Source organism: Ranitomeya imitator, chromosome 5, assembly GCF_032444005.1.
Source record: "Ranitomeya imitator isolate aRanImi1 chromosome 5, aRanImi1.pri, whole genome shotgun sequence".
Taxonomy (NCBI): Eukaryota; Metazoa; Chordata; class Amphibia; order Anura; family Dendrobatidae; genus Ranitomeya; species Ranitomeya imitator.
Window position 1 is genome coordinate 459,493,557 of NC_091286.1, and position 26,106 is coordinate 459,519,662.

At 45.9% G+C, this 26,106-nt stretch overlaps 1 protein-coding gene across 2 annotated transcripts in view; it reads right to left on the reverse strand.

Moving 5' to 3' along the window:
* Positions 1-26,106, reverse strand: part of LOC138638182 (actin-like protein 6A) — a 62,829-nt gene that overhangs the window by 16,100 nt on the left and 20,623 nt on the right. For both annotated transcript variants that reach the window (XR_011312461.1, XM_069727267.1), the window contains exons 3-5: positions 16,075-16,249; positions 821-921; positions 613-710 (exon numbers count right to left, since the gene is read on the reverse strand). Coding sequence is in view for 1 of the 2 variants with exons in the window: in XM_069727267.1 (XP_069583368.1) it covers positions 613-710; positions 821-921; positions 16,075-16,249 (374 nt within the window). In the remaining variant the exon portion in view is untranslated. The remainder of the gene's footprint in view (positions 1-612; positions 711-820; positions 922-16,074; positions 16,250-26,106) is intronic.

Consider the following 26,106-nt stretch of genomic DNA (forward strand, 5'->3'; position numbering starts at 1 on the left):
TTTGGCTTTTATCCTAAGTCATATTGCACGACTCGTTAAAGAGTTGATTGTGACTTGTAGGATCGCTACTTCCAACAGGTGGCGCTATAGAGTTTAAGTCCTCTTTTTCTCAGAAGAGGCAATTTGCATATGAGAAAAACCTGAAATTTTCTGCAAGAAATCTGCATGCGTTTTTGATGCGTTTTTTCCGGACATTTCCCAATGCATTTTATAGTGGGAAATCCGAAAAAAAAAAACAAACAAAAAAAAACAAACCGCAAAATTAATGAACATGCAGTGTTTTTTACCGCGATGCGTTTTTTTCGCGGAAAAAAAAGCATTATGCGCACAAAACATGCAGAATTCATTCTAAATGATGGGATGCATATTGTATGCAGTTTTTTTGCGGTTTTATCGCGAAAAAACACGAAAAATCAGCAACGTGTGCACACAGCCTTGGATAAAAGGTATAATATCACTTCATCTTCGCGTACTTTGAATTAGTCAAAGTCAGCAAGAAGTCCAAAATAATTCTGGTGAATCTACACTTCTGGGCTAGGCTTAAAAATACTGATGCAAAATACATAGGTGTACATGAGGACCATCTTGTAGTTGTATAACTAAAAAGGATACGCAGTGAGAACTGCAGTCTTGCAGAGGAAAAATGCTGGAATATTATAGTGCTCAAACATCAGTTCTGTTAATTTTTCTCTCTTTGCCCTCGTATTCCACTGAAGAGGAATGAAACAGAAATAATAAATTATAAGGCCACACAATTCCTTCCATGATGGACATTTAGTTCTGCTTTCCAAACTTAGAAATAAAGAATAATGGTACTAACAGCAGCCTCAGACATCAGAACCGGATGTAAGCTCGCTTCTGACTTGATGTGCATTTTGTACGTGTGATCTAATATGGCTTGAAAGCTGTCCCAATCTTCAACTATTAAAAAAAAACAAAGGCAAAAAAATTATATTATATTACTACCATAAATCAACCATACATGATTCTTTGGAACAAACTTAAAATTAGAAACTAATTAGCAAAAACATTGGAGAAAATTCCCAACCATAATATAAGAGCCAGTAAGGCATAAATCGTATGGAGGCATTGCACCTCTGATTAGCTATGTAGTTGGGTGCAAAGTACTGTCTAGGAAGTTCCAAATGTTACATCCGGAATACAGACAGGTGCCATATGCTGTCTCAAGGAGAACTGGACCTAAGGGTATTTTCATGAAAGGTTTTTTTTCCCGGCAGGTTAGGAAGGGGTCTGCTCCAAAAAAAGCACTCAAACCACTCCAAACAATAGTCACATTAATTTTTATGTTAAAACAGCATGCTGTTCCCACGCTCAGGCTTTTTGAGCCTGAAACACACCAGGTGTCTGAAAAAGTGAAGCTGTTAAAAGTACTTAGTGAACCATTCAACGGGCGTTTATGATGAGGTTTCCTCCACGCAGAACTTTACAATAAAAAGAAAGAAAAAAAAAAGCCCAGAAGACACCTTTATCATCCTCAGGAGCATTTTGTAAAAAGTTTCTGCGCAAAAAAACCCCTCAAAAAACAGCTTGCATTTTACTCATTTCTTAACCCTTTTCACCCTCGAGTCCATTTTCACCTCCATGATGAAGAGAAATTTAACAATTCTGACCAGTGCCACTTTATACGATAATTCTGGGAACGCTTCAATGGATCCCAGTGATTTGGAGACTGTTCTCTTATTACATATTGTACTTCATGATAGTAGTAAAAAGTCTTCAATATGACGTGTTTATTTGTGGAAAATATCGGAAATGTGGTGAAAATTTTTCCAATTTTTAAACTTAATTTCTTTGCCCTTAACTCTGTGGTTTATGTCACCCAAAATAGTTAACAACATTTACCAAGTCTACTTTACATCAGCACAACTTTTGAAACTTTTCTTTTGTTAGGAAGTTAAAAGGGTTAAAATGAATTAATGGAATGTAAAAAGGAAAAAATAACCATTTAACATTTTTACTTAAGACCCCAATTTTTTTTTTTAACTTTCACAAAGATAGCAGTAGAAAGTGCAGACTTTGGCCGGCTTCACACTTGCGAGTTTTACGGACGTAAGAGCGCAGAAACTACGTCCGTAAAACTCGCAAAAAATACGGCACAATTATTCTCTATGCCTCTGCTCCTATCTGCCGTATTTTACTGATCAGTATTATACGGCTTTCTACGGCCGTACAAAATCGCAGCATGCTGCGTTTGTCACCGTACTGCGCAAGAAATACGCCAATGAAAGTCTATGGAAGCGTGAAAAATACGGATTACACACGGACAAGCAGTGTGACTTGCGAGAAATACGCAGCGCTGTTAGAGAGAAAAGCCGGTAATTCAGTGCGGTGTACAGTAAAATCACACTGACAGCTTACAGTAGAATAGGTAGAATAAATGTGTACACATAGAATAGGTATATATATATATATATATATATATATATATATATATATATATATATATATATATATATATATATATATATATATATATATGTCAGTGAGACACATACGGTATATGTATATATATTAATATTTTTTCCAGCGCTATACAGCTTGAAAGCCGGTAATTCAATTACCGGCTTTTTCTTTCTCCTTCCTAAAACCCGACATGATTTGAGACATGGTTTACATACAGTAAACCATGTCTTCTCTCCTTTTTTTTGCAGATTCCACACTACTAATGTCAGTAGTGTGTATCTGCAAAATTTGGCTGTTCTAGCTCTTAAAATAAAGGGTTAAATGGCGGAAAAAATTGGCGTGGGCTCCCGCGCCATTTTCTCCGCCAGAGTAGTAAAGCCAGTGACTGAGGGCAGATATTAATAGCCTGGAGAGGGTCCATGGTTATTGGCCCCCCCTGGCTAAAAATATCTGCCCCCAGCCACCCCAGAAAAGGCACATCTGGAAGATGCGCCTATTCTGGCACTTGGCCACTCTCTTCCCATTCCCGTGTAGCGGTGGGATATGGGGTAATGAAGGGTTAATGCCACCTTGCTATTGTAAGGTGACATTAAGCCAAATTAATAATGGAGAGGCGTCAATTATGACACCTATCCATTATTAATCCAATTGTAGTAAAGGGTTAAATAAAACACAAACACATTATTTAAAATTATTTTAATGAAATAAAAACAATGGTTGTTGGAGTATTTTATTCTACGCCCAATCCAGTCACTGAAGACCCTCGTTCTGTGAAAGAAAAAACATAATAAACCAACAATATACTTACCCTCCGCAGATCTGTAACGTCCAACGATGTAAATCCTTCTGAAGGGGTTAAAACATTTTGCAGCAAGGAGCTTTGCTAATGCAATGCTACTCCTCGCTGCAAAACCCCGGGGAATGAGTCTAAATATAGATCAATGAGCTATATTTAGCTTCATTTGCGGTGAGGCGCCCTCTGCCTGGGAGCTTTCCAGGTAAGTTCCCACGATCTATGAACATCCAGCAGAGGGCGCCTCACCGCAAATGAAGCTAAATATAGCTCATTGATCTATATTTAGACTCATTCCCCGGGGTTTTGCAGCGAGGAGTAGCATTGCATTAGCAAAGCTCCTTGCTGCAAAATGTTTTAACCCCTTCAGAAGGATTTACATCGTTGGACGTTACAGATCTGCGGAGGGTAAGTATATTGTTGGTTTATTATGTTTTTTCTTTCACAGAACGAGGGTCTTCAGTGACTGGATTGGGCGTAGAATAAAATACTCCAACAACCATTGTTTTTATTTCATTAAAATAATTTTAAATAATGTGTTTGTGTTTTATTTAACCCTTTACTACAATTGGATTAATAATGGATAGGTGTCATAATTGACGCCTCTCCATTATTAATTTGGCTTAATGTCACCTTACAATAGCAAGATGGCATTAACCCTTCATTACCCCATATCCCACCGCTACACGGGAATGGGAAGAGAGTGGCCAAGTGCCAGAATAGGCGCATCTTCCAGATGTGCCTTTTCTGGGGTGGCTGGGGGCAGATATTTTTAGCCAGGGGGGGGCCAATAACCATGGACCCTCTCCAGGCTATTAATATCTGCCCTCAGTCACTGGCTTTACTACTCTGGCGGAGAAAATTGTGCGGGAGCCCACGCCAATTTTTTTCCGCCATTTAACCCTTTATTTTAAGAGCTAGAACGGCCAAATTTTGCAGATACACACTACTGACATTAGTAGTGTGGAATCTGCAAAAAAAAAAAGGAGAGAAGACATGGTTTACTGTATGTAAACCATGTCTCAAATCATGTCGGGTTTTAGGAAGGAGAAAGAAAAAGCCGGTAATTGAATTACCGGCTTTCAAGCTGTATAGCGCTGGAAAAATTAGTAATATACAGTGGGGCAAAAAAGTATTTAGTCAGTCAGCAATAGTGCAAGTTCCACCACTTAAAAAGATGAGAGGCGTCTGTAATTTACATCATAGGTAGACCTCAACTATGGGAGACAAACTGAGAAAAAAAAATCCAGAAAATCACATTGTCTGTTTTTTTAACATTTTATTTGCATATTATGGTGGAAAATAAGTATTTGGTCAGAAACAAAATTTCATCTCAATACTTTGTAATATATCCTTTGTTGGCAATGACAGAGGTCAAACGTTTTACGTAAGTCTTCACAAGGTTGCCACACACTGTTGTTGGTATGTTGGCCCATTCCTCCATGCAGATCTCCTCTAGAGCAGTGATGTTTTTGGCTTTTCGCTTGGCAACACGGACTTTCAACTCCCTCCAAAGGTTTTCTATAGGGTTGAGATCTGGAGACTGGCTAGGCCACTCCAGGACCTTGAAATGCTTCTTACGAAGCCACTCCTTTGTTGCCCTGGCGGTGTGCTTTGGATCATTGTCATGTTGAAAGACCCATCCACGTTTCATCTTCAATGCCCTTGCTGATGGAAGGAGGTTTGCACTCAAAATCTCACGATACATGGCCCCATTCATTCTTTCATGTACCCAGATCAGTCGTCCTGGCCCCTTTGCAGAGAAACAGCCCCAAAGCATGATGTTTCCACCACCATGCTTTACAGTAGGTATGGTGTTTGATGGATGCAACTCAGTATTCTTTTTCCTCCAAACACGACAAGTTGTGTTTCTACCAAACAGTTCCAGTTTGGTTTCATCAGACCATAGGACATTCTCCCAAAACTCCTCTGGATCATCCAAATGCTCTCTAGCAAACTTCAGACGGGCCCGGACATGTACTGGCTTAAGCAGTGGGACACGTCTGGCACTGCAGAATCTGAGTCCATGGTGGCGTAGTGTGTTACTTATGGTAGGCCTTGTTACATTGGTCCCAGCTCTCTGCAGTTCATTCACTAGGTCCCCCCGCGTGGTTCTGGGATTTTTGCTCACCGTTCTTATGATCATTTTGACCCCACGGGGTGGGATTTTGCGTGGAGCCCCAGATCGAGGGAGATTATCAGTGGTCTTGTATGTCTTCTATTTTCTAATTATTGCTCCCACTGTTGATTTCTTTACTCCAAGCTGGTTGGCTATTGCAGATTCAGTCTTCCCAGCCTGGTGCAGGGCTACAATTTTGTTTCTGGTGTCCTTTGACAGCTCTTTGGTCTTCACCATAGTGGAGTTTGGAGTCAGACTGTTTGAGGGTGTGCACAGGTGTCTTTTTATACTGATAACAAGTTTAAACAGGTGCCATTACTACAGGTAATGAGTGGAGGATAGAGGAGACTCTTAAAGAAGAAGTTACAGGTCTGTGAGAACCAGAAATCTTGATTGTTTGTTTCTGACCAAATACTTATTTTCCACCATAATATGCAAATAAAATGTTAAAAAAAACAGACAATGTGATTTTCTGGATTTTTTTTTTCTCAGTTTGTCTCCCATAGTTGAGGTCTACCTATGATGTAAATTACAGACGCCTCTCATCTTTTTAAGTGGTGGAACTTGCACTATTGCTGACTGACTAAATACTTTTTTGCCCCACTGTATATACATATATGTGTCTACTGACATACATATATATATATATATATATATATATATATATATATATATATATATATATATATATATATATATATATATACACACATACATACAGTATATATATATATATACACATACATACAGTATATATATATATATTTTTTTTTTTTTTTTTTTCTTTTTGGGACACATGGATCATTTCTATAGCGGTATGTTGGTTTTGCAAGCCTGCGAGAAAACCACGCAGTACGGATGCCATACGGATTACATACGGAGGATGCCATGCGCAAAAAACGCTGACACACCCTGCCTGCGGAGGAGCTACGGACCACTATTTTCGGGACATTTCAGCGTATTACGGCCGTAATATACGGACCGTATTTTCATACGCTGAGTGTGAAGCCGGCCTTTGATGGAATGTTTGCAGGTGTTGTGTAGCATTTGGAGATCCCCTGATGTGTCTTAACAGTGGAAACACCCCAAAAAGCGACCCTATTTTGGAAACAAGACCCCTAAAGGAATTTATCTAGTTGATATGTGGTTTGCACCTTGAACCCACAGGTGCTTCACAGAATATATGGGTTTTAGCCCAATTGTTTTCTCTTTTACAAGGATAGCAGGGGAAAATTAATCCCAAATTTTTTTGGTGAAATTTCTTTTGCACACACAAATACCCCATATTTTGTTGAAAACTACTTTTGAGGCACAGTGTAATGCTCAGAAGGGAAGAAGTGCCATATTGAAGTTCAGATTTTGCTGCATTGGTTTGAGGGTGCCATGTCACATTGGCAGAGCCCCTAAGGTGTCAGAACCCATAAGTGTCCCCATTATACAATCTACACCTCAACGAATTCATTCAGGGGTACAGTCACCATATTGACACCACAGGTGCATAACAGAATTTTATACTATTGTGCAGTAAAGAAAAAAAAATATTTTTTACCACAAAAATTTTGTTTTAGCCCCAGATTTTACTTTTTCATACTGGGAAATTGGTAAACACGGCACGCAAATTTGTACCACAATTCTAATGAACGTAGAAATACCCCATATGTGGCTGTACAGTACTGCTTGGCCATGAGGAGAGACTCTGAAGGGACGAGCGCCATTTGTCTCCTGGAGCGCAGATTTTCCTAGAACAGTTTGCAGACTCCTTATATAGAGCCTGTAAATGCTTGAAGAACAGATTTACCCCCTCAAGTGACCCTATTTTGGAAATTACACCAATTTGGGAATTTACCTACAGGTGTATTGGCGATTTTGACTCCATGGTTGTTTTCCAGAAACAAGCCATAGTACATGTTGCTGAGTGAAAATTGTAAACGTCCATTATAGTGCCCAGTACGTTGTAGTCACCAGCACGTTGTTGTGCCCAGTACATGCTTCTGGACACACGTACCCACAAATTAGGCAGGCTGTCATCGCTACAGAAATGCCAAACATGTGGGTGCTCCTTTAAAATAGTCTCTGGAGGCTAATTCTCATGCAGATCAGTATCGGGCCTATAGATCTTGACAGCTCACTTACATAAAAAACATGCATTTCTCTGGAAAAAGACATTGGATATCATAGTATTTTATTCAGCTTCCTATGACCTACATGCCCATAGACAGTCATGGTCAAAAGTATTGACACCCCTGCAATTCTGTCAGATAATACTCATTTTCATCCTGAAAATGATTGCAAACACAAATTATTTGGTATTATTATCTTCATTTAATTTGTCTTAAATGAAAAAACACAAAAGAGAATGAAGCAAAAAAAAGCAAAACATTGATCATTTCACACAAAACTCCAAAAATGGGCCAGACAAAAGTATTGGCACCCTCAGCCTAATACTTGGTTGCTCAACCTTTAGCTAAAATAACTGCGACCAACCGCTTCCAGTAACCATCAATGAGTTTCTTACAATGCTCTGCTGGAATTTTAGACCATTCTTCTTTGGCAAACTGCTCCAGGTCCCTGATATTTGAAGGGTGCCTTCTCCAAACTGCCATTTTTAGATCTCTCCACAGGTGTTCTATGGGATTCAGGTCTGGACTCATTGCTGGCCACCTTAGAAATCTCCAGTGCTTTCTCAAACCATTTTCTAGTGCTTTTTGAAGTGTGTTTTGGGTCATTGTCCTGCTGGAAGACCCATGACCTCTGAGGGAGACCCAGCTTTCTCAGACTGGGCCCTACATTATGCTGCAAAATTTGTTGGTAGTCTTCAGACTTCATAATGCCATGCACACGGTCAAGCAGTCCAGCGCCAGAGGCAGCAAAGCAACCCCAAAACATCAGGGAACCTCCGCCATGTTTGACTGTAGGGACCGTGTTGATGCCTTGGCCCAAAAAGCTCTTCTTTTGTCTCATCTGACCAGAGAACATTCTTCCAAAACGTTTTAGGCTTTTTCAGGGAAGTTTTGGCAAACTCCAGCCTGGCTTTTTTATGTCTCGGGGTAAGAAGTGGGGTCTTCCTGTGTCTCCTACCATACAGTCCCTTTTCATTCAGACGCCGACGGATAGTACGGGTTGACACTGTTGTACCCTCGGACTGCAGGGCAGCTTGAACTTGATGGATGTTAGTCGAGGTTCTTTATCCAACATCCGCACAATCTTGCGTTGAAATCTCTTGTTCATTTTTCTTTTCCGTTCACATCTAGGGAGGTTAGCCACAGTGCCACGGGCTTTAAACTTCTTGATGACACTGTGCACGGTAGACACAAACATTCAGGTCTTTGGAGATGGACTTGTAGCCTTGAGATTGCTCATGCTTCCTCACAATTTGGTTTCTCAAGTCCTCAGACCGTTCTTTGGTCTTCTTTCTTTTCTCCATGCTCAATGTGGTACACACAAATGACACAGGACAGCGGTTGAGTCAGCTTTAATCCATGTCAACTGGCTGCAAGTGTGATTTAGTTATTGCCAACACCTGTTAGGTGTCACAGGTAAGTTACAGGTGCTGTTAATTACACAAATTAGAGAAGCATCACATGATTTTTCGAACAGTGCCAATACTTTTGTCCACCCCCTTTTTTATGTTTGGTGTGGAATTATATCCAATTTGGCTTTAGGACAATTCTTTTTGTGTTTTTTCATTTAAGACAAATTAAATGAAGAAAATAATACCAAATAATTTGTGTTTGCAATCATTTTCAGGAAGAAAATGAGTACTATCTGACAGAATTGCAGGGGTGTCAATACTTTTGGCCATGACTGTACACTGCTCAAAAAAAATAAAAGGGAACACTTAAAACAACAGAATATAACTCCTAGTAAATCAAACTTCTGTGAAATCAAACTGTCCACTTAGCAGGAAGCAACACTGTTTGACAATCAATTTCACATGTTGCTGTGCAAATGGAATAGACAACATATGGAAAATAGAATTAGACTTACCGGTATTTCAGTTTCTAGGAACCTTCCACGACAGAATAGGAGAATGTCTCCATTCCCTAATGGGGGACAGGAAGCACAAGAGGTTAAAAGGCTCCTCCTACCTCCTATTCACCGGTGACTTATAACGTATACCATAGCACTAGCTACCTTAATGAACCCAGGATATTATTCAAGGCAAGGGAGGGAATTAGGGCTGTCGTGGAAAGTTCCTAGAAACCAAATTACTGGTAAGTCTAATTCTATTTTCTCTAGTCACCTTCCATGACAGAATAGGAGGAGTACTAACCAATTCTACACTAGGGAGGGACAATAGCCTGGAGAACTTTCCGGCCAAAGCCTAGATCCCTATTGGACAATGAGTCCAATCTGTAGCGTTTGGTAAAGGTATGAGATGAAGACCATGTTGCGGCCCTGCAAATCTGCTCGATGGAAGCGCCCGCTTTTTTTGCCCATGAAACAGAGGTAGATCTCATTGAGTGGGCCTTGACCCGATTGGGAGAGTTATTTTCTGGGCTAGATAGGTTTCGTGTTAAGGCCCTCTTGATCCAATTGGTGATGGTACTTTTTGCCACCTTCCTCCCCTTATTCTGACCTGACAGATGGATGAATAAATTTTGATCAACTCTGAAGGAGCTAGTCAGTTCAAGGTAATGTAGAATAGTTTGTTTAACGTCAAGAGTATGGAACTCTTCTTCTTTTGGGTTTGCCGGATTTTGGCAGAAGGAAGGAAGAACAATATTCTGAGATCGGTGAAAATCAGACACCACCTTCGGGAGGAACTATGGATCAAGACGGAGAATTCTAGAGTTGTCTGTAATCAATAAATAGGGTTCTCTTACTGATAAAGCTTGCAGCTCCCCCACACGTCTTGCTGTGGTTATCGCTACAAGAAAAAAAGCTTTGGATGACAGGAATTGAGGAGTACATGATGACAGGGGCTCGAACGGTGCTTGTGCGAGTCCCCTGAGAACTAAATTTAAGTCCCATTGCTTTATGGGTTGTGATCTGAGAGCCGATACCATGAATCTTCTGATCCAACGGTGGTTCGCCAAATCTTAGTCAAAAACAGCACTGAGGGCGGAGACCTGAATCTTCAGCGTGCTGGGTCTAAGGCCTAATTCCAGCCCACGCTGAAGGAAATCTAATATTTGCGAGATATTTGGATGAAAAGGATCTGGGCTATTAGGAAGACAGAAAGATGAACATTTTTTCCACATCTTGCTAGAAATTGCATTAGTAACAGGCTTCCTGGATTTTTGCAAGGTAGAGATTACCGCATCCGATAGCCCTCTAGCACTCAGGACCTGGGCCTCAGTAGCCAGGCTGCAAGGTTCAATTTTTGGGGATTTTGATGTTGAAGGGGCCCCCTGAAGGAGAAGATCGGCGTCTATTGGCAGGAGGACTGGTCCATCTGTCTGTAACTCGATAATGAGATTGAACCAGCTTCTTTTTGGCCATACTGGAGCCACTAGTATGGTTGGAACCTGATCTTCCCAGATTTTCTGAAGGGTTTCCGCCAGTATTGGAATTGGCGAGAAGGCGTAGGCCACTTGGAAATTCCATGGCTGGGCCAGGGCATCCACTCCTCTGCAATTGTCACTGGGGTTCAGGGGAAAAAAAGGTTTGGACCTGCGCATCTTGGCTTGAGGCAAACAAATCGATCTCTGGCAGACACAATCTGTCTACCAGCATGTTAAAGACTTTTGTTCAAGGCTCCACTCTCCTGGTTGAATGCCCTGGCGACTCAGGAAATCCACCTGTAGGTTGAAAGACCCCTTTAAATGGACGACTGTCAGAGAGAGAAGGTGCTTTTCGGCCCAATAGAAAATTCGGTTCGAGATGCTCCTTAGGCTGTTGAATTTTGAGCTCCCCTGATGTCTGAGGTGAGCAACTGTAGTCGTGATGTCCGAATAAACTTTGACGTGACTTCCTGATACTAGGCTGCTTGCGGCCAAGAGTGCTTCTTCCACTGCCTTCAACTCCCTGAAGTTGCATGACCTGGCGCTTGTTGCCGGATTCCAGTGTCCCTGGAAAGGAGTATGGGATATCACAGCTCCCCAGCCTCATTTGCTGGCATCGGTAGTAATCGTCACCAGGGGAGATTGTGACCAGCTCACACCCTTGCGTATATTTTTGGGGTTTAACCACCACGCTAGGGATGCTTTCAAATGCCCCCGTGTGTGCACTCTTTTGTTCAAAGAGCCCGGATTCCCGTCCCAGTTTGTGAGGATGTGGGCTTGAAGGATTCTGGAATGTGCCTGAGCCCATGACACTGACTGGATGCAGGCAGTCATGGAGCCTAAGACTGACATGCCCTTTCGAAGAGTCGGGGATCTCTCTTCTCTGAAGTCTGCAATTTTTCCGATTACAGCCTGGCGATGATCCTCCGGGAGAAATTATTATTTTTATTTTTTTTACAGTGTCTAACAGAACTCCCAAAAACTTCCTTGATTTGGAAGGTTGAAGCTGGGATTTCCTTAGATTTGGGAGCCACCCAAGGGTTCTGAGAATGTCGAGAGTCTTTGAAACATGATCACTGAGCGTCTGGGCTGAGGGAGCCATGATAAGCAGATCGTCCACATAAGAAACGATACAGACTCCCTATCTCCGGATATATGATACCGCCTCTGCCATTATCCTGGAGAATACTCTCGGCGCTGAAGAAATCCCGAAAAGAAGTACATTGAATTGGAAGTGTCTCACTTGCTGGTTGTACTGTATTGCGCATCGGAGATACTTCCTGTGCCGGAGGTGAATCGGCACGTGAAAATACGCAACTTTTAGGTCGATGGTTACCATAAAATAATGCGGACTTATCAGGGGAATAGCAGATTTCACTGACTCAATTTTGAATTTTCGTTATTGAATATGAAAATTGAGGTTTTTCAGATTTATTATAACTCGTGCATCCCCCGATGGCTTTTTCACCAGGAAAATATGTGTAATGACCCAAACCACATTCTTCAGGGGGTACTGGGGAGATTGCAATTGATTTTAAGAGATCTCCGATGCCCGTCATCATAAATGTATGCGCTCCCTGTGACGTTGGGGAGGTGCGAGCCTCCCCCCCACCGGGATGGAGTCATTGTTTATCCTGCTGGGGCTGTTGCTGAATAAGGATATTTTTCCCCTTGCCCTTGGCATAGCTCCATCTCCCGGTTTTCCCCTTACCTCTTGTTTGGGAGGTATTAGACTGGGGGCACGAAAAAAAAAAATGTTTTCTTACAGGTTTCTGCTCTGGAAGGGCCTTTTTCAGAATTTCGTCTAAAGCAGGACCAAAAAGATAATCGCCCTTAAAAGGGAATGGAGCATAACTTAATTTTTGAAGTTACGTCACCGCTCCACATGTTGAGCCAGAGGGCTCTCCAGGCAGAATTAGACTGGACTAAGGCTCTGGCCACTATTCTAATTGACTCCATAGAGGCCAGAAAAGCAGAAGCCTTTTGGAGAATGGGAAGAGTCTAGAAGTTCCCCTCTCGACGTACCCTGGGAGATCTGTTTTTCCAGCTCATCCATCCAACGTGAGAGCGCTCTGGCAACACAGGTGGCAGCAATATTAGATTTTAACCCCGAGGTGGATGTTTCCCATGACTTTTTCAATAAGCTCTCCATTTTTCTATCCAGCAGATCTCTCAGCTGAGAGGAGTGCTCAAAGGGGAGCAAAGTTTTATTCCGCTACTCTTGCCACCTGTATATCTACTTTAGGTATATCCTATGAAGGAGAACCCGATTCTAAGGGAAAACGGTGCTTCATTTCAGAGGGAGTGGTTAGGCGTTTTTCTGGGAGCTCCCACTCCTGAGAAATTAAATCTAGAATGTTCCTATGCACCAGGAACCCCAAATGTGTCTCTGATTTCAATCCTCCAAACATTTCATCCTGTATGGATTGAGGGACAGATTCCTCCTGTAACCCCATTGTGTTACGTACAGCCATTACTAACTCCTCAATGTAATCAGAGGAGAAAAGATACTTTCTCGCCTCCGAATTTTTAGACGTGGAAGATTCACCCCATTTCTCTGAAGAAGAATATGAGTGATCAGACTCAGAGCATGAATCTTCAATATGTATCTTCCTTTTTTTAGAAGGAGATGGACCTGGCAGTGGAGGTGGAGGATTGAAGGCGGCTAGAGAGGATTGCACTTCATTTTTAACCAGGGCACGGATTTCTTCAAGGAGGGTACTGTTCTGCTCTGACCACTTTATCCGTGCACCCCTGACAGTTTTTTTTCCCATAGAGAGGGAAGCTTCAGATTGCACATTTTGAAGACTTTGGCCAGGATTTTCTGGGCAGACTTTTCTCCCTGCAAGAGGGAGAGCAGTGTAAAAAGGGGCCCCTTATTACCCCTGGCCTTGGACCCATCCGGCAACAAACTTACTGGAGCTGGGGCAGCGCTGGGTTCTGCAGATGCACGGCAGGAAGCACCTTCCTGCCCACAAGGTATCTTCATGCAGGTTTACATAGAAATAAACCCTGCCCCCAGCGCGGATGAAACTATTCCCCTCCTCCTCGCCGGGTCCAAGCGCAGGCCTCCACGTGGAATGGCGTGCTCTCCGTAGTGTCCAGAGGTCTGGGTGGCCGCAGGAGGCTGATAATCCAGAAGTGGATGTGTTCCACTGCAGTGGACCAGAAGTGACACGCGCGCGGCGATGACATCACTTCCGGGACGCCGAACATCACTGCGGAGGGAGGAGGAAAGCCGGTGAGCTCAAGGAGGCCACCGCTGGGGATCACTGGCCTGCTTTACCTCCCATGGAGGCGCGGGTGGGCCAGGAAAGGTCCCGAATCATGGGGAGATGGGAGCAGCATGATGTGGAAGGCGGTAAAGCCCATGACCACCACTACCCGGCAGAAAGAAAACAAACAGGTACACTGCAGTCGCCGTCCACGCAGCATATGAAAACCTCTCCATGCCCCACAGGAGACAGGAAAGACACTGGCGAATAAGGGGTAGGAGGGGCCTTTTAACCTCTTGTGCATCCTGTCCCCCATTAGGGAATGGAGACATCCCCTATGCTGTCCTGCAAGGTGACTAGAGAAATTATTTACAATTATCAAGACACACACAAAGGAGTGGTTCTGCAGGTGGGGACCACAGACCACATCTCGGTACTGATGTTTTGGTCACTTTTGAATGTTGGTTGTGCTTTCACACTCATGGTAGCATGAGACAGACTCTACAACACACACAAGTGGCTCAGGTAGTGCAGCTCATCCAGGATGGCACATCAATGCGAGTTGTGGCAAGGTTTGCTGTGTCTGTCAGAGTAGTGTCCACAGGCTGGAGGCGCTACCAAGAGACAGGCCAGTACACCAGGAGATGTGGAGAGGGCCGTAGGAGGGCAACAACCCAGCTGCAGGACCGCTACCTCAGCCTTTGTGCAAGGAGGAACAGGAGGAGCACTGCCAGAGCCCTGCAAAATGATCTCCAGCAGGCCACAAATGTGCATGTGTCTGCACAAACGGTTAGAAACTGACTCCATGAGGATGGTCGGAATGCCCGACGTCCACAGATGGGGGTTGTGCTCACAGCCCAACACCGTGCAGGACACTTGGCATTTGCCACAGAACACCAGGATTGGCAAATTCGCCACTGGCGTCCTGTGCTCTTCACAGATGAAAGCAGGTTCACACTGAGCGCAGGTGACAGGTCCGTGAAAGAGTCTGGAGATGCCGTGGAGAGCGATCTGCTGCCTGCAACAGCCTTCAGCATGACCGGTTTGGCAGTGGGTCAGTAATGGTGTGGGGTGGCATTTCTTTGGAGGGCCGCACAGCCCTCCATGTGCTTGCCAGAGGTAGCCTGAATGCCATTAGGTACCGATAGGAAATCTTCAGACCCCTTGTGAAACCATATGCTGGTGCGGTTGGCCCTGGGTTCCTCCTAATGCAGGACAATGCAAGACCTCATGTGGATGAAGGCATTGAAGCTATGGACTGGCCCGCCCGTTCTTCAGACCTGAATCCGATTGAGCACATATGGGACAGAATGTCTCGCTCCATCCACCAACGTCATGTTGCACCACTGACTGTCCAGGAGTTGGCAGATGCTTTAGTCCAGGTCTGGGAGGAGATCCCTCAGGAGACCATCCGCCGCCTCATCAGAAGCATGCCCAGTAGGGAGGTCATACAGGCACGTGGAGGCCACACACAATACTGAGCATCTTTTCCGTGTCACGATTCATTTCCACTGAAGTTGGATCAGCCTGTAATATAGGATGTGGTATTTTAGTGTTCCCTTTATTTTTTTGAGCAGTGTAGATGGCTTAGGAGGAATGATCCTACTGACAGACTCCCTTTAATGCACTTCAAACCAACAAACAGTTTCAGGAAGACTCTTAAAGGGAAAAAATAAATAATATAAAAATGGTGACATTTCAGAGAGCGGTTTCCCTTATGAAAACCTCATCCAGTTTGATCGCCTGAAGAAAATGTCATATGAACATACTCTAAGTATCACAGTTGTCGGGATGTGGTGTTAACTTGGCTGACACATATTGTATGGAGAAGCACACTGGACCTTGCAAACTTTTCACAACCTTATATTTATTAGGTATCTAGCAGACATATGATAAATAGTCTTAAGAGGAAAACGTCTGACATCCTCTTCTGAAAAAGCTTGGCAACAGTCAATCCAAATTTGTTTAGATACTAATATTTAATTACACCATACAATAGCTAAATGTAACCAGAATGTGCATAAATGTAGCCCAATAACAGTTAATTAGTGGTGTGAACCAGTGAAGGGATCTTACTCATTCCATTTTTGAGCGGTGAGAAAGCCTCCATGTTTTCCCTTGGTACCCTGAGTGAGTTGGTATCTATGTAGTAGGTAGGCCCTCTGGATTTGCTTTGATCACCATCTGTCTCCATCGGAATGCTTCCATCTTCCCTGTCCAGTACTACACCAATTGTTGTAGGAAAGTCTACCTGCAAAATTGATTAAAAATGAAACCATTGAAAACTACTCATTTCTGTAATTATAAATTACAATTAATGTTTCCTTCAAATTTAGACTTTACATTGTTTTTTTTTTTGCATTAAAGTGTTCCTCCACCCCCTTGTGATCAGACATTGATGAGTCATTATTGCACAGCAGGCAGTAGTGTAAGGCTATGTGCACACGTTCAGGAATTCATGCAGAAAATTCCTGTGGAAATCTGGACATTTCTGCCAGATTTCCGCATGAAATCCGCATGCGTTTTTTTGCGCGTTTTTTGCGCGGTTTTGGCGCTTTTTTGCGCGTTTTTTCCCAGACACTTCCCAATGCATTAGACAGTGGGAAAACCGCGAAAAAAACCGCAAAATTAATGAGCAGGTTCATTATTTTTCCGCAATGCGTTTTTCATGCGGAAAAATGCACATCATGTGCACAGAAATTGCGGATTTCATTAAAAATGATAGGATGCTTAATGTATGCAGATTATTTGCAGTTTTATAGCGTTTTTATAGTGCAAAAATGCTAAAAAACCGCAAATCTGCAACGTGTGCACATAGCAAAATATTGTAGACACACAATTAGGCTAGGATTCTTACTAAATAGAATAGGACCGCGGAACATGCCCTAAAAATAAATGTTCTGGATGTGCAGATAACATACACAGCAGAGAGAACAACAATCCTCCTAATCCAGATATGTCAAACTTGGGCCTGCTGGCCACATCTGGCCTGCAGTGTGAGTATATTTGACCCACAAAGCCATTTGGGTCCCCCAAATAGATTTGACTCACTCGGCATCGCACTTTCAACTATATCGGCATCCTAGATGTCGATACAGTTGAAAGAAACAATGGAAGAGGAAGAGTCCCATAGAATGTAAGTCCGCAAGGACAGGGTCCTCTCCCCTCTGTACCAGTCTGTCATTGTAAATTTGTTTACTGTAAACGATATCTATAACCCTGTATGTAACCCCTTTCTCATGTATAGCACCATGGAATTAATGGTGCTATATAAATAAATAATAATCTGCTGCTCCCTCTCCCATCATTCCACCCCTGCGCTTGATGTCTCAGCAGAGCGGGCAAGATGACTTGACTAAAACGTGTCCACTGTACCGAGATGTGCAGAGGAGAGATTGAAGCAGTGGGGAAAAGGGGCAGAGGTGAGCCCTGCCCGGGGACCCGTTACCATACAAGAAAGTTCTCCTGCTCATGGTGCCCTCAGACAGGGAATAGGAGTTCACAAGGAGACACTGAGCACATGGTGCTCAGCGTCTCTGCTGGATGACAGGCTGTATGGTCGCATAAGTCAACCATGCAGCCTTCCATCTAGCCATGCCATGTAGCAGTGCTAGACCAGTCGTAGGACAAATGGATTATCATCTCTGCGGAAAGGTGAAGAATATTGTGGTTTTGTATTTTAAACTCTACTGCAGGAGACAATAGAGTTGAGGGAATGGGCGAAGTCGTTAGTATGGTTTAATTACGATTTATTAAAAGGAGTATGTCAGTCTTTCAATTAAAGAATGTGTGTGTGTGTGTGTGTTTTTATACGATATGACTATGGGGTTAGTAATGGGGGGGGGGGGGGAGGGGGGTCTTATTGATGCCTCTACAGTTCTAACCTCGAGGCTAGAACCCCCCTCCAACTATCACCCCACTTGACACCGCCACAGGGCAAATGGGAAGAGCGAGGCTAAGTAACAGAATTGGCACATTTTAGAGATGCACCATTTCTGGGATGGCTGAGAGCTCATGTTTCTAGCCTGGGGTGGGGCAGTATCCATGGCCCCTTCCTAAGCTATTAATATCAGCCCGCAGCTGTCTGCATAGCCTTTGCTGGTTATTAATTATAGGGGGACCCTACGTCTTTTTTTAGAGTCCCCAATTTTAATAGCCAGTAAAACCTAAGTTTATAGTTGTGAGCTGATATTAATAGCATGAGAAGCTCCATGGGTATTACCCCCTTCCCAGGCTATAAACATCGACCCCCAGCCATCTGCTTTCCCTCTGCTGGTTAAGAAAATTATGTAGAAGCCCACGCCATTTTTTTAATTAGAAAAATTCTCTCGTATTCTATGTGTATTTACTGTATGTAATCCATGTATTCTATGCTGTCAGCTCCTGCTCTGATTTTACACTACGTGGCTGCTGAATTGCCGGCTTTTCTTCTATGATTATATATATATATATATATATATATATGTTATATATAAATTTTGCATAGAAGAAAACCCGGCAATTCAGCAGCCACGTAGTGTAAAATCAGAGCAGGAGCTGACATTGTATGTATGTACATATCCTCACACACACACACATAATTGTCTAGGGGGTACTTCCGTCTGTCTTTCTGTCACGGTTAATCGTTCGCCGATTGGTCTCGGCAGCTGCCGGTCATGGCTGCCGCGACCAATCAGCGGTGGCCACAGTCCGATTAGTCCCTCCCCTACACTCACTGCCCGGCGCCCGCTCCGTAATCCCGCTCACACAGGGTTAATGGCAGCGGTAACGGCCCGCGGTGTAACGGACTCCGTTACCGCTGCTATTAACCCTGTGTGTCCCCCAACTATTTACTATTGATGCTGCCAATGCAGCATCAATAGTAAAAATATGCATGTTAAAAATAATAAAAAAAAACCTGCTATACTCACCCTCCGCCGCCTTTCTCGCTCCTCGCCACGCTCCCCGGTTCGCTCCATTGCAAGCGGCAGCTTTCGGTGAGGTCCCGTCCCAGGGCTGGTGTGCGGCAAGGACCTGCCGCGTCGTCACGGTCATGTGACCGCGACGTCATCATAGGTCCTGCTCACACCGGCCCTGGGACTCTGCTTCAGGAAAATGGCCGCCGCGATCTCCATCTGCACACGCGCGGCATCACGCGGCCATTTCCTGAAGCCCCGGGAAGCCGCGCGCCCATCTGCACAGGATCCCAGGAAGAGGACAGACGGGACGCAGAGGAGCAGCAACAAGACTGGTGAGTATGTTACACTACAAGGGGCCCTCGGATCGTTAGGTGAGTATGTTTATTTTTTTAGCCTATGACATACGTGGCTCGGTAATATAGTACGTCACTGGGCAATATCCTACGTGGCTCTGTGCAGTATACTACAAAGCTGGGCAATATACTACGTGGCTCTGTGCAATATACTACAAAGCTGGGCAATATACTATGTGGCTCTGTGCAATATACTACAAAGCTGGGCAATATACTATGTGGCTCTGTGCAATATACTACGTGGACATGCATACTCTAGAATACCCGATGCATCGGGCATATATACACACACACACACACATATATACATATATATACACCAAATGTAAATTTGTGGTGAAGAATCAACAACAAGTGGAACACAATTGTGAAGTTGAACGAAATTCATTGGTTATTTTAAATTTTGTGGAAATTCAAAAACTGAAAAGTGGGGCGTGCAATATTGTTTGGCCCCTTTACTTTCAGTGCAGCAAACTAACTCCAAAAGTTCATTGTTGATCTCTGAAAGATGCAATGTTGTCCTAAATGCCTAATGATAAAACAGGATTTTTGGTTGCTTACCGTAAAATCTGTTTCTCGGAGCCTCCATTGGGGGACACAGGAACCATGGGTGTATGCTGTTGCCACTAGGAGGCTGCCACTACGCACAAGAAAAGTTAGCTCCTCCTCTGCAGTGTACACCCCACTGACTGGCATTATACACTTCAGTTTGTGAGAAAGCAGGAGAAAAACAACAAGGTTGAAACATAACCACAAACATGAGAACTGTAAACGTGAGAACAGTCATAGAACATCAGAAACTGAGAAACATTGGTAGGGTGCTGTGTCCCCCAATGGAGGCTCCAAGAAACAGATTTTACGGTAAGCAACCAAAAATCCTGTTTTCTCCATCGCCTCATTGAGGGACACAGGAACCATGGGACGTCCCAAAGCAGTCCCTGGGGTGGGAAAAAACAGACTCCCATCAGGTCAGAGGACTCACCACTGCCGCCTGCAAGATCCTTTTGCCTAGGCTGGCGTCCGCCAAACCGTAGGTATGGACCCTGTAAAATTTGGCGAACGTGTGGATGGAAAACCAGGTTGCCGCTTTGCAAAGCTGTAGGGCAGAAGCCCTGTGGTGTACCACTCAGGAAGCGCCGACTGCCCGGGTAGAGTGAGCCTTTATCCCAGGAGGGGACACTCTGTTCTTGACCTGGTAAGCCTCCAAAATTGCCGTTCTGATCCAGCGAGCAATAGTCGCCTTGGAAGCCAGCAGGCCTCTACGCATGCCATCAGGAATAACGAAAAGAGAATCAGTCTTCCGGAAAGCGGCCGTTCTAGCCAGGTAGATCCTCACTGCCCTGACGAGGTCCAACTTGCTCAACGATCGCTCCAGAGGATGAGTCAGAGCTGGACAAAAGGAAGGTAGAACAATGTCCTCATTAAGGTGGAAACCACCTTAGGAAGGAAGGAAGGAAGGAAGGAAGGTGGAGGTCTGAGGAAAGTTCAGCAAGAAAGGGCCGCCAACTCGGAAACGCGGCGGACAGAAGTGATGGCCACAAGAAAGGCTACCTTTCCAAGATAGAACGGACATGGAAACCTCCCCGACAGGCTCAAAGGGGGAACCTCTCAAAACGTCCAGCACAAGATTTAAATCCCATGGATCCACAGGGGCCTTGTACGGAGGAACAACATGGGCTACTCCTTGAAGGAAGGTCTTAACCTGTGGCCAAGAAGATAACGTCTTCTGAAAAAAGGTAGAGAGCGCAGAAACCTGGCCCTTTAGGGAACTAAGAGCAAGGCCCGAATCCAGTCCTGCCCGAAGGAAGGCCAAGATAGAAGGCAGGGAAAAGGACATAGTTGAAACGCGGTTGGACTCGCACCAACGGAAGTAAGCCTTCCAGGTACGATAGTAGATCCTGGAAGATGAAGGCTTCCGAGCCTGGATCATAGTATGAATCACCCGGTCCGAAAGGCCGGACGCTGTTAGAACTGCGGTCTCAACAGCCACGCCGTTAAACTGAGCGACAGAGAATTCGGGTGGCAGATTGGACCCTGAGACAGCAGATCGGGCCTGTCTGGAAGGCGCCAGGGGGCGTCCGCGAGAAGATTGACGATCTCCACAAACCAAGCTCTCCTGGGCCAATCCGGGGCGATCAGAATGCCCTATCAGAATGAATGATAGGGCAGCACAAAGTGCGACCAAGGAATGGCCAGAGCGTCAACGCCCACTGCAAGAGGATCGCGAGACCTGGAGACGAACCGAGGAACCTTCCTGTTCATTCGGGACACTCGGGACGCCGTGAGGTCCCCGTCCGGAGTCCCCCATTGAAGACAAATCTGATGGCAGACCTCCTGATGCAAGGACCATTCCCCTGCCGCGAGACCCTCGCGGCCGAGGAAGTCGGTGGCCCAATTGTCCATGCCGGGGATATGCACCGCGGATATCACCGGAACCGTTGCTTCTGCCCAGAGGAATATCTTGGATACCTCGGCCAGGGCCAAGGAGCTCCGAGTCCCCCCTGATGGCTGACATATGCCACCGTCGTGGCATTGTCCATCTGGATTCAGATTGATAGACCCTTGAGAATCCTTTCCCAGTGACGAAGGGACAGAAAGATGACCCGAATCTCGAGGACATTGATCGGCAGAGTTGACTCCTGCACCGACCAACGACCCTGAACAGTCAGGTGGCGAAACACCGCACCCCAGCCGAGCAGGCTGGCGTACGTCGTCACCACTTGCCAGTGAACTGGAAGGAAGCACCTGCCCTAGGGGATGAGGGGGGACGTCTGCCACCAGTTGAGACCGTTTGACCCCGGGAGAGAGTTGGATCGGACGATCCAGGGAGAAGACAGACCTGTCTAACTGAGACAGGATAGCTTGCTGAAGAGGTTGCGAGTGAAATTGGGCGAAGGGAATCGCTTCCAATGTTGCTACCATCCTCCCCAGAACCTTCATGGCCGATCGGAAGGAAGGAAACCGATGACCCTGGAGCAAGAGTATGTCCCGACGAAGGATGGATCTCTAGGGTGTCGAGGACGAGGGACAGACTTTCATGAGCCTGAGAAAAAAAACGGAGTCTTGATGAGGATGTCGTCGAGGTATGGAAACAGAACCAGGCCTCTGACCCTCAAGATGGCTATCAGCGCTGCCATGAGCTTAGTGAAAACCCTGGGAGCGGTTGCAAGACCGAATGGCAGGGCGACGAACTGAAAAAGGTCCTGGAGCACCGCAAAGCGCAGGAATCAGTGATGTCCCGGAAATATCGGGACATGGAGGTAAGCGTCCTGAATATCTATGGAACACAGAAATTCCTGAGCCTCCATGGAAGCAATTACTGAACAAAGGGATTCCATCCTGAAGTGACTCAGAAGAAATCTCTTGTTGACCAATTTGAGATCCAGAATGGGACGAACCCTGCCGTCTTTTTTCGGTACCACAAAAAGATTTGAATAGAAACCTGTGAACCGTTCTTTTTCTGGGACGGGAACGATCACCCAGGCTTTGAGGAGAGAGAAACGATGGCTGCGAAAAAACCCGGAACTAGAGGAACTTGGAGGTCGGGATTCGAAGAAACGATCCCGGGGTTGTGGAACGAACTCTATTTTGTAACCCGATGATACAACTTCTCTGACCCATGCGTACTCTAATGAGGAGATCCAGACGTCCCTGAAGAGGAGACGCCCGCCCAGCCTGGGAAGTGGGCTGGGGTCTTGCCGAGAGTCATGCCGAGGTGGATCTTCCAGTCCTGGAGGATCTACCCTGGGAGTAGCTAGAACGCCAGGAAGGAGTGGGCCTAAAGGATAACGTCTTCTTCTCTTGGCGGGCCTGTGGCCTCTGTTGCTGCTGGGAAAAGGAGTTTGATGCCGCGAAGCGACGAAAAGACCGAAATTGCCATCTAGGAGGAGGGCGACGAGGTTTAGCCTGGGGAAGAAGAGAACTTGTACCCCCAGTGGCGTCCTTAATGATTTGGTCCACCTTAGAACCAAAGAGACGTGAGCCTTGAAAAGGCAGGCTGGTAAGGGACTGTTTGGAAGACAAGTCCGCCTGCCAGGCCTTGAGCCAAACGCTCCAGCGGATGGCAACAGCATTGCTGGACGCCTGAGCCGCACAAGACGTGGCATCCAGAGAAGCGGAGACCAGGTGTTCACCCGCGTAAGAAATCTGGTTGGCAAGCTCCGCCAGCTGTCCGGGTGGAGCCCCGTCCAGGATGCCTTGACGGAGTTGTTTGGCCCATTTGGATATGGATTTTGAAACCCAAGTGGAAGCAAAAGTTGGGAATAGAGTAACTGCAGCCGCTTCAAAGGCTGACTTCGCAAAAGATTCTATGACTATCGTTAGAATCCTTCAGAGATGCTCCGCCGGACAGTGGAAGCACCGTGTTGATGGACAGCCTGGAAACTGGGGGATCCACCGAGGGAGAAACAGTGCAATTGGCGGTAAGTTCTGGAGAAAAAGGATATAAAACGCCAAGGCGTTTTCCCCTCTGAAAACGTCTGGTCGGATTCTCTCTCTCTCTCTCTCTCTGTTCATGATCTCCTGAAATTTAGGGTGAGGAGCGAAAAACTTGGAAGGTGGTTTAGCCCTTCTAAACGACACCGCCTGATCTGCGGGTTCCGTAGAGGAATCCTTAATGCCACAGGTTTGACTTATCGCTCCGACGAGATTCTGAACCATATCCCTCATGGTAGCGATTTGGTTAGAATCCAGCTCCAAAATATCCTCCGAGGGCGCATCGGAGAACGCCTCGCCTGACTCAGGGGAGGAGGACCGGGAGGAAGCCGACCGCAGAGGAGGACCATGTGGCGAGATGGAGTGAGAAGAGGACTCAGACCGGCGTTCCTGTCTGGACCTTTTGCGGCTTATAATGGAGGGCTCGGACGGAGGCTCCTGCGACCCGCTGGCAACTACAGGAGCCTGCAGGGGAAAATCGATCAAGCATGGACACCAGAGTTTGAGACACCCAAGTTAGATTCGCTACCGATTGTAACAGAGGAAGCCCAGCCTGGGGTGGGGGTATCACTCAAACGGAGGGGCCGGGAAATCCAGGGCGGTGGGCACAATCGGGTTGCTGCAGGCCTGACAGAGTGGAGAGGACTGACCTGAGAGAAGTTTGCAGTTACAACACGAACATGCAAAGTATTTGACTAAGGCAGATGAGGCAGAGGAAGAAGTAGGAGGATGAGAGCGAAGACATATTGAAGGGTCCCTGAAGAAAATGCCAGAGAGTTAGGAGACAGGGGGGTGTCAGTCTGCAGTGCAGAGCTACTCACGGCAGACGAAAACGGATTCCAGGTGGAGGAAGCTGTCCGGCTTGCGGGATGGACCTCCGGTGAGAAGTAGCCCTTTAGGCAGGAAAGCGGTATGAGCTCCTGCCGCAATCCGAAAAGTGGGAACCGAATGACCGCCTTCCAGGTGGTGACCGCTGAGATGTGGCGCCAAATGGCGGTACAGAGTGGAGAGGACTCGTGCGCTCAGGAGTCCCAAGATGGCTCCGGTGGGCGGAGAAAAGGTGGTGAACGCTGTGAGAGATTGTAGGGCGGGAGAAAAGCCCGCCCAAACAGAGACGCAAGAGGGCCGAGTCACGGCACCGGAAGTAGGTCCGGGCAGAAGCCGGGGTCTAAATTAGAGGCCGGCGACTGCCAGTGCAAGACCGCAGCGCCGGAGCAGTGAGCCGCAGGTAGGAAGAGGCGCGGAAGCCTGCCAAGGCCGCCGCGCTGGAACAAATGGCATCGCAGCCGCTGAGAGTGGCCGGAACAGCACAGCCGCCTGCCAAGGCCGCCGTGCTGGCACAGATGGCAGGGCAGCAGCTGAGAGCGGCAGGAACCGCGCGGTCGCAGGGGCAAAAAGTGGTGCGGTAGCCTGCAAAGGCCGCCGTGCCGGAAAAGGAGGCAGAGCGGCCGCAGCCACAGAAGCGGCGTGGCAGACAGAAAGAAGCGCGGCTGCCGCGCGACAAAGCGATCCCGGCCCGTGCGGGTGTAAAAAGGCCCCTAGAACTGCGTGCAGCTGCCCGCATGCAACAAGCGACGACCAGTGAGATCCCCTCAATAAAGTACCCCCTTTGAAGATCTGGGATGGGAAAAATACTCACCTTAAACATCCCACGCCATTACTAACCAGAAGAGGAATGAGACGTCCAGGGAGCTGATGGACGTCCTCGTCTCCGCAACCGACAGGCTATGGTGGGCGAGTGAATGGGGGACGGAGGCAGGACCAGACTTCTGAGCACGCTTGTGTGCTAGGATCTTGGTCCTGCTGAGGGATCTATTAGGATACGGGGTGGCAGTACATACCGTACTCATAGTCCGTATTGTGGGATTATAGGTGTGACTGTTCACCCTGTATCCCTCCGGAAAACCTGTAAGAAATAGACGCACATTGAGGTAGAAAAGGGTCTAATGAAAGACCCGTGTCCACCTCCTACTGACAGTAAGCTAAAACTGAAGTGCATAATGCCAGTCGGTGGGGTGTACACTGCAGAGGAGGAGCTAACTTTTTGTGTGCATAGTGTCAGCAGCATACACCCATGGTTCCTGTGTCCCCCAATGAGAGGCGATAGAGAAATATAATCCACCTGTGTGTAATCAAGTCTCCGTATAAATGCACCTGCTCTGTGATAGTCTTAGGGTTGTTTGAAGCACAGAGAGCATCATGAAGATCAAGGAACACAACAGGCAGGTCCGTGATACTGTTGTGGAGAAGTTTAAAGCCGGATTTGGATACAAAATGATTTCCAAAACTTTAACCCCTTAGTGACAGAGCCAATTTGGTACTTAATGACCGAGCCAATTTTTACAATTCTGACCACTATCACTTTATGAGGTTATAACTCTGGAACGCTTTAACCCTAGAACGCATACCCATAGAAATCTACA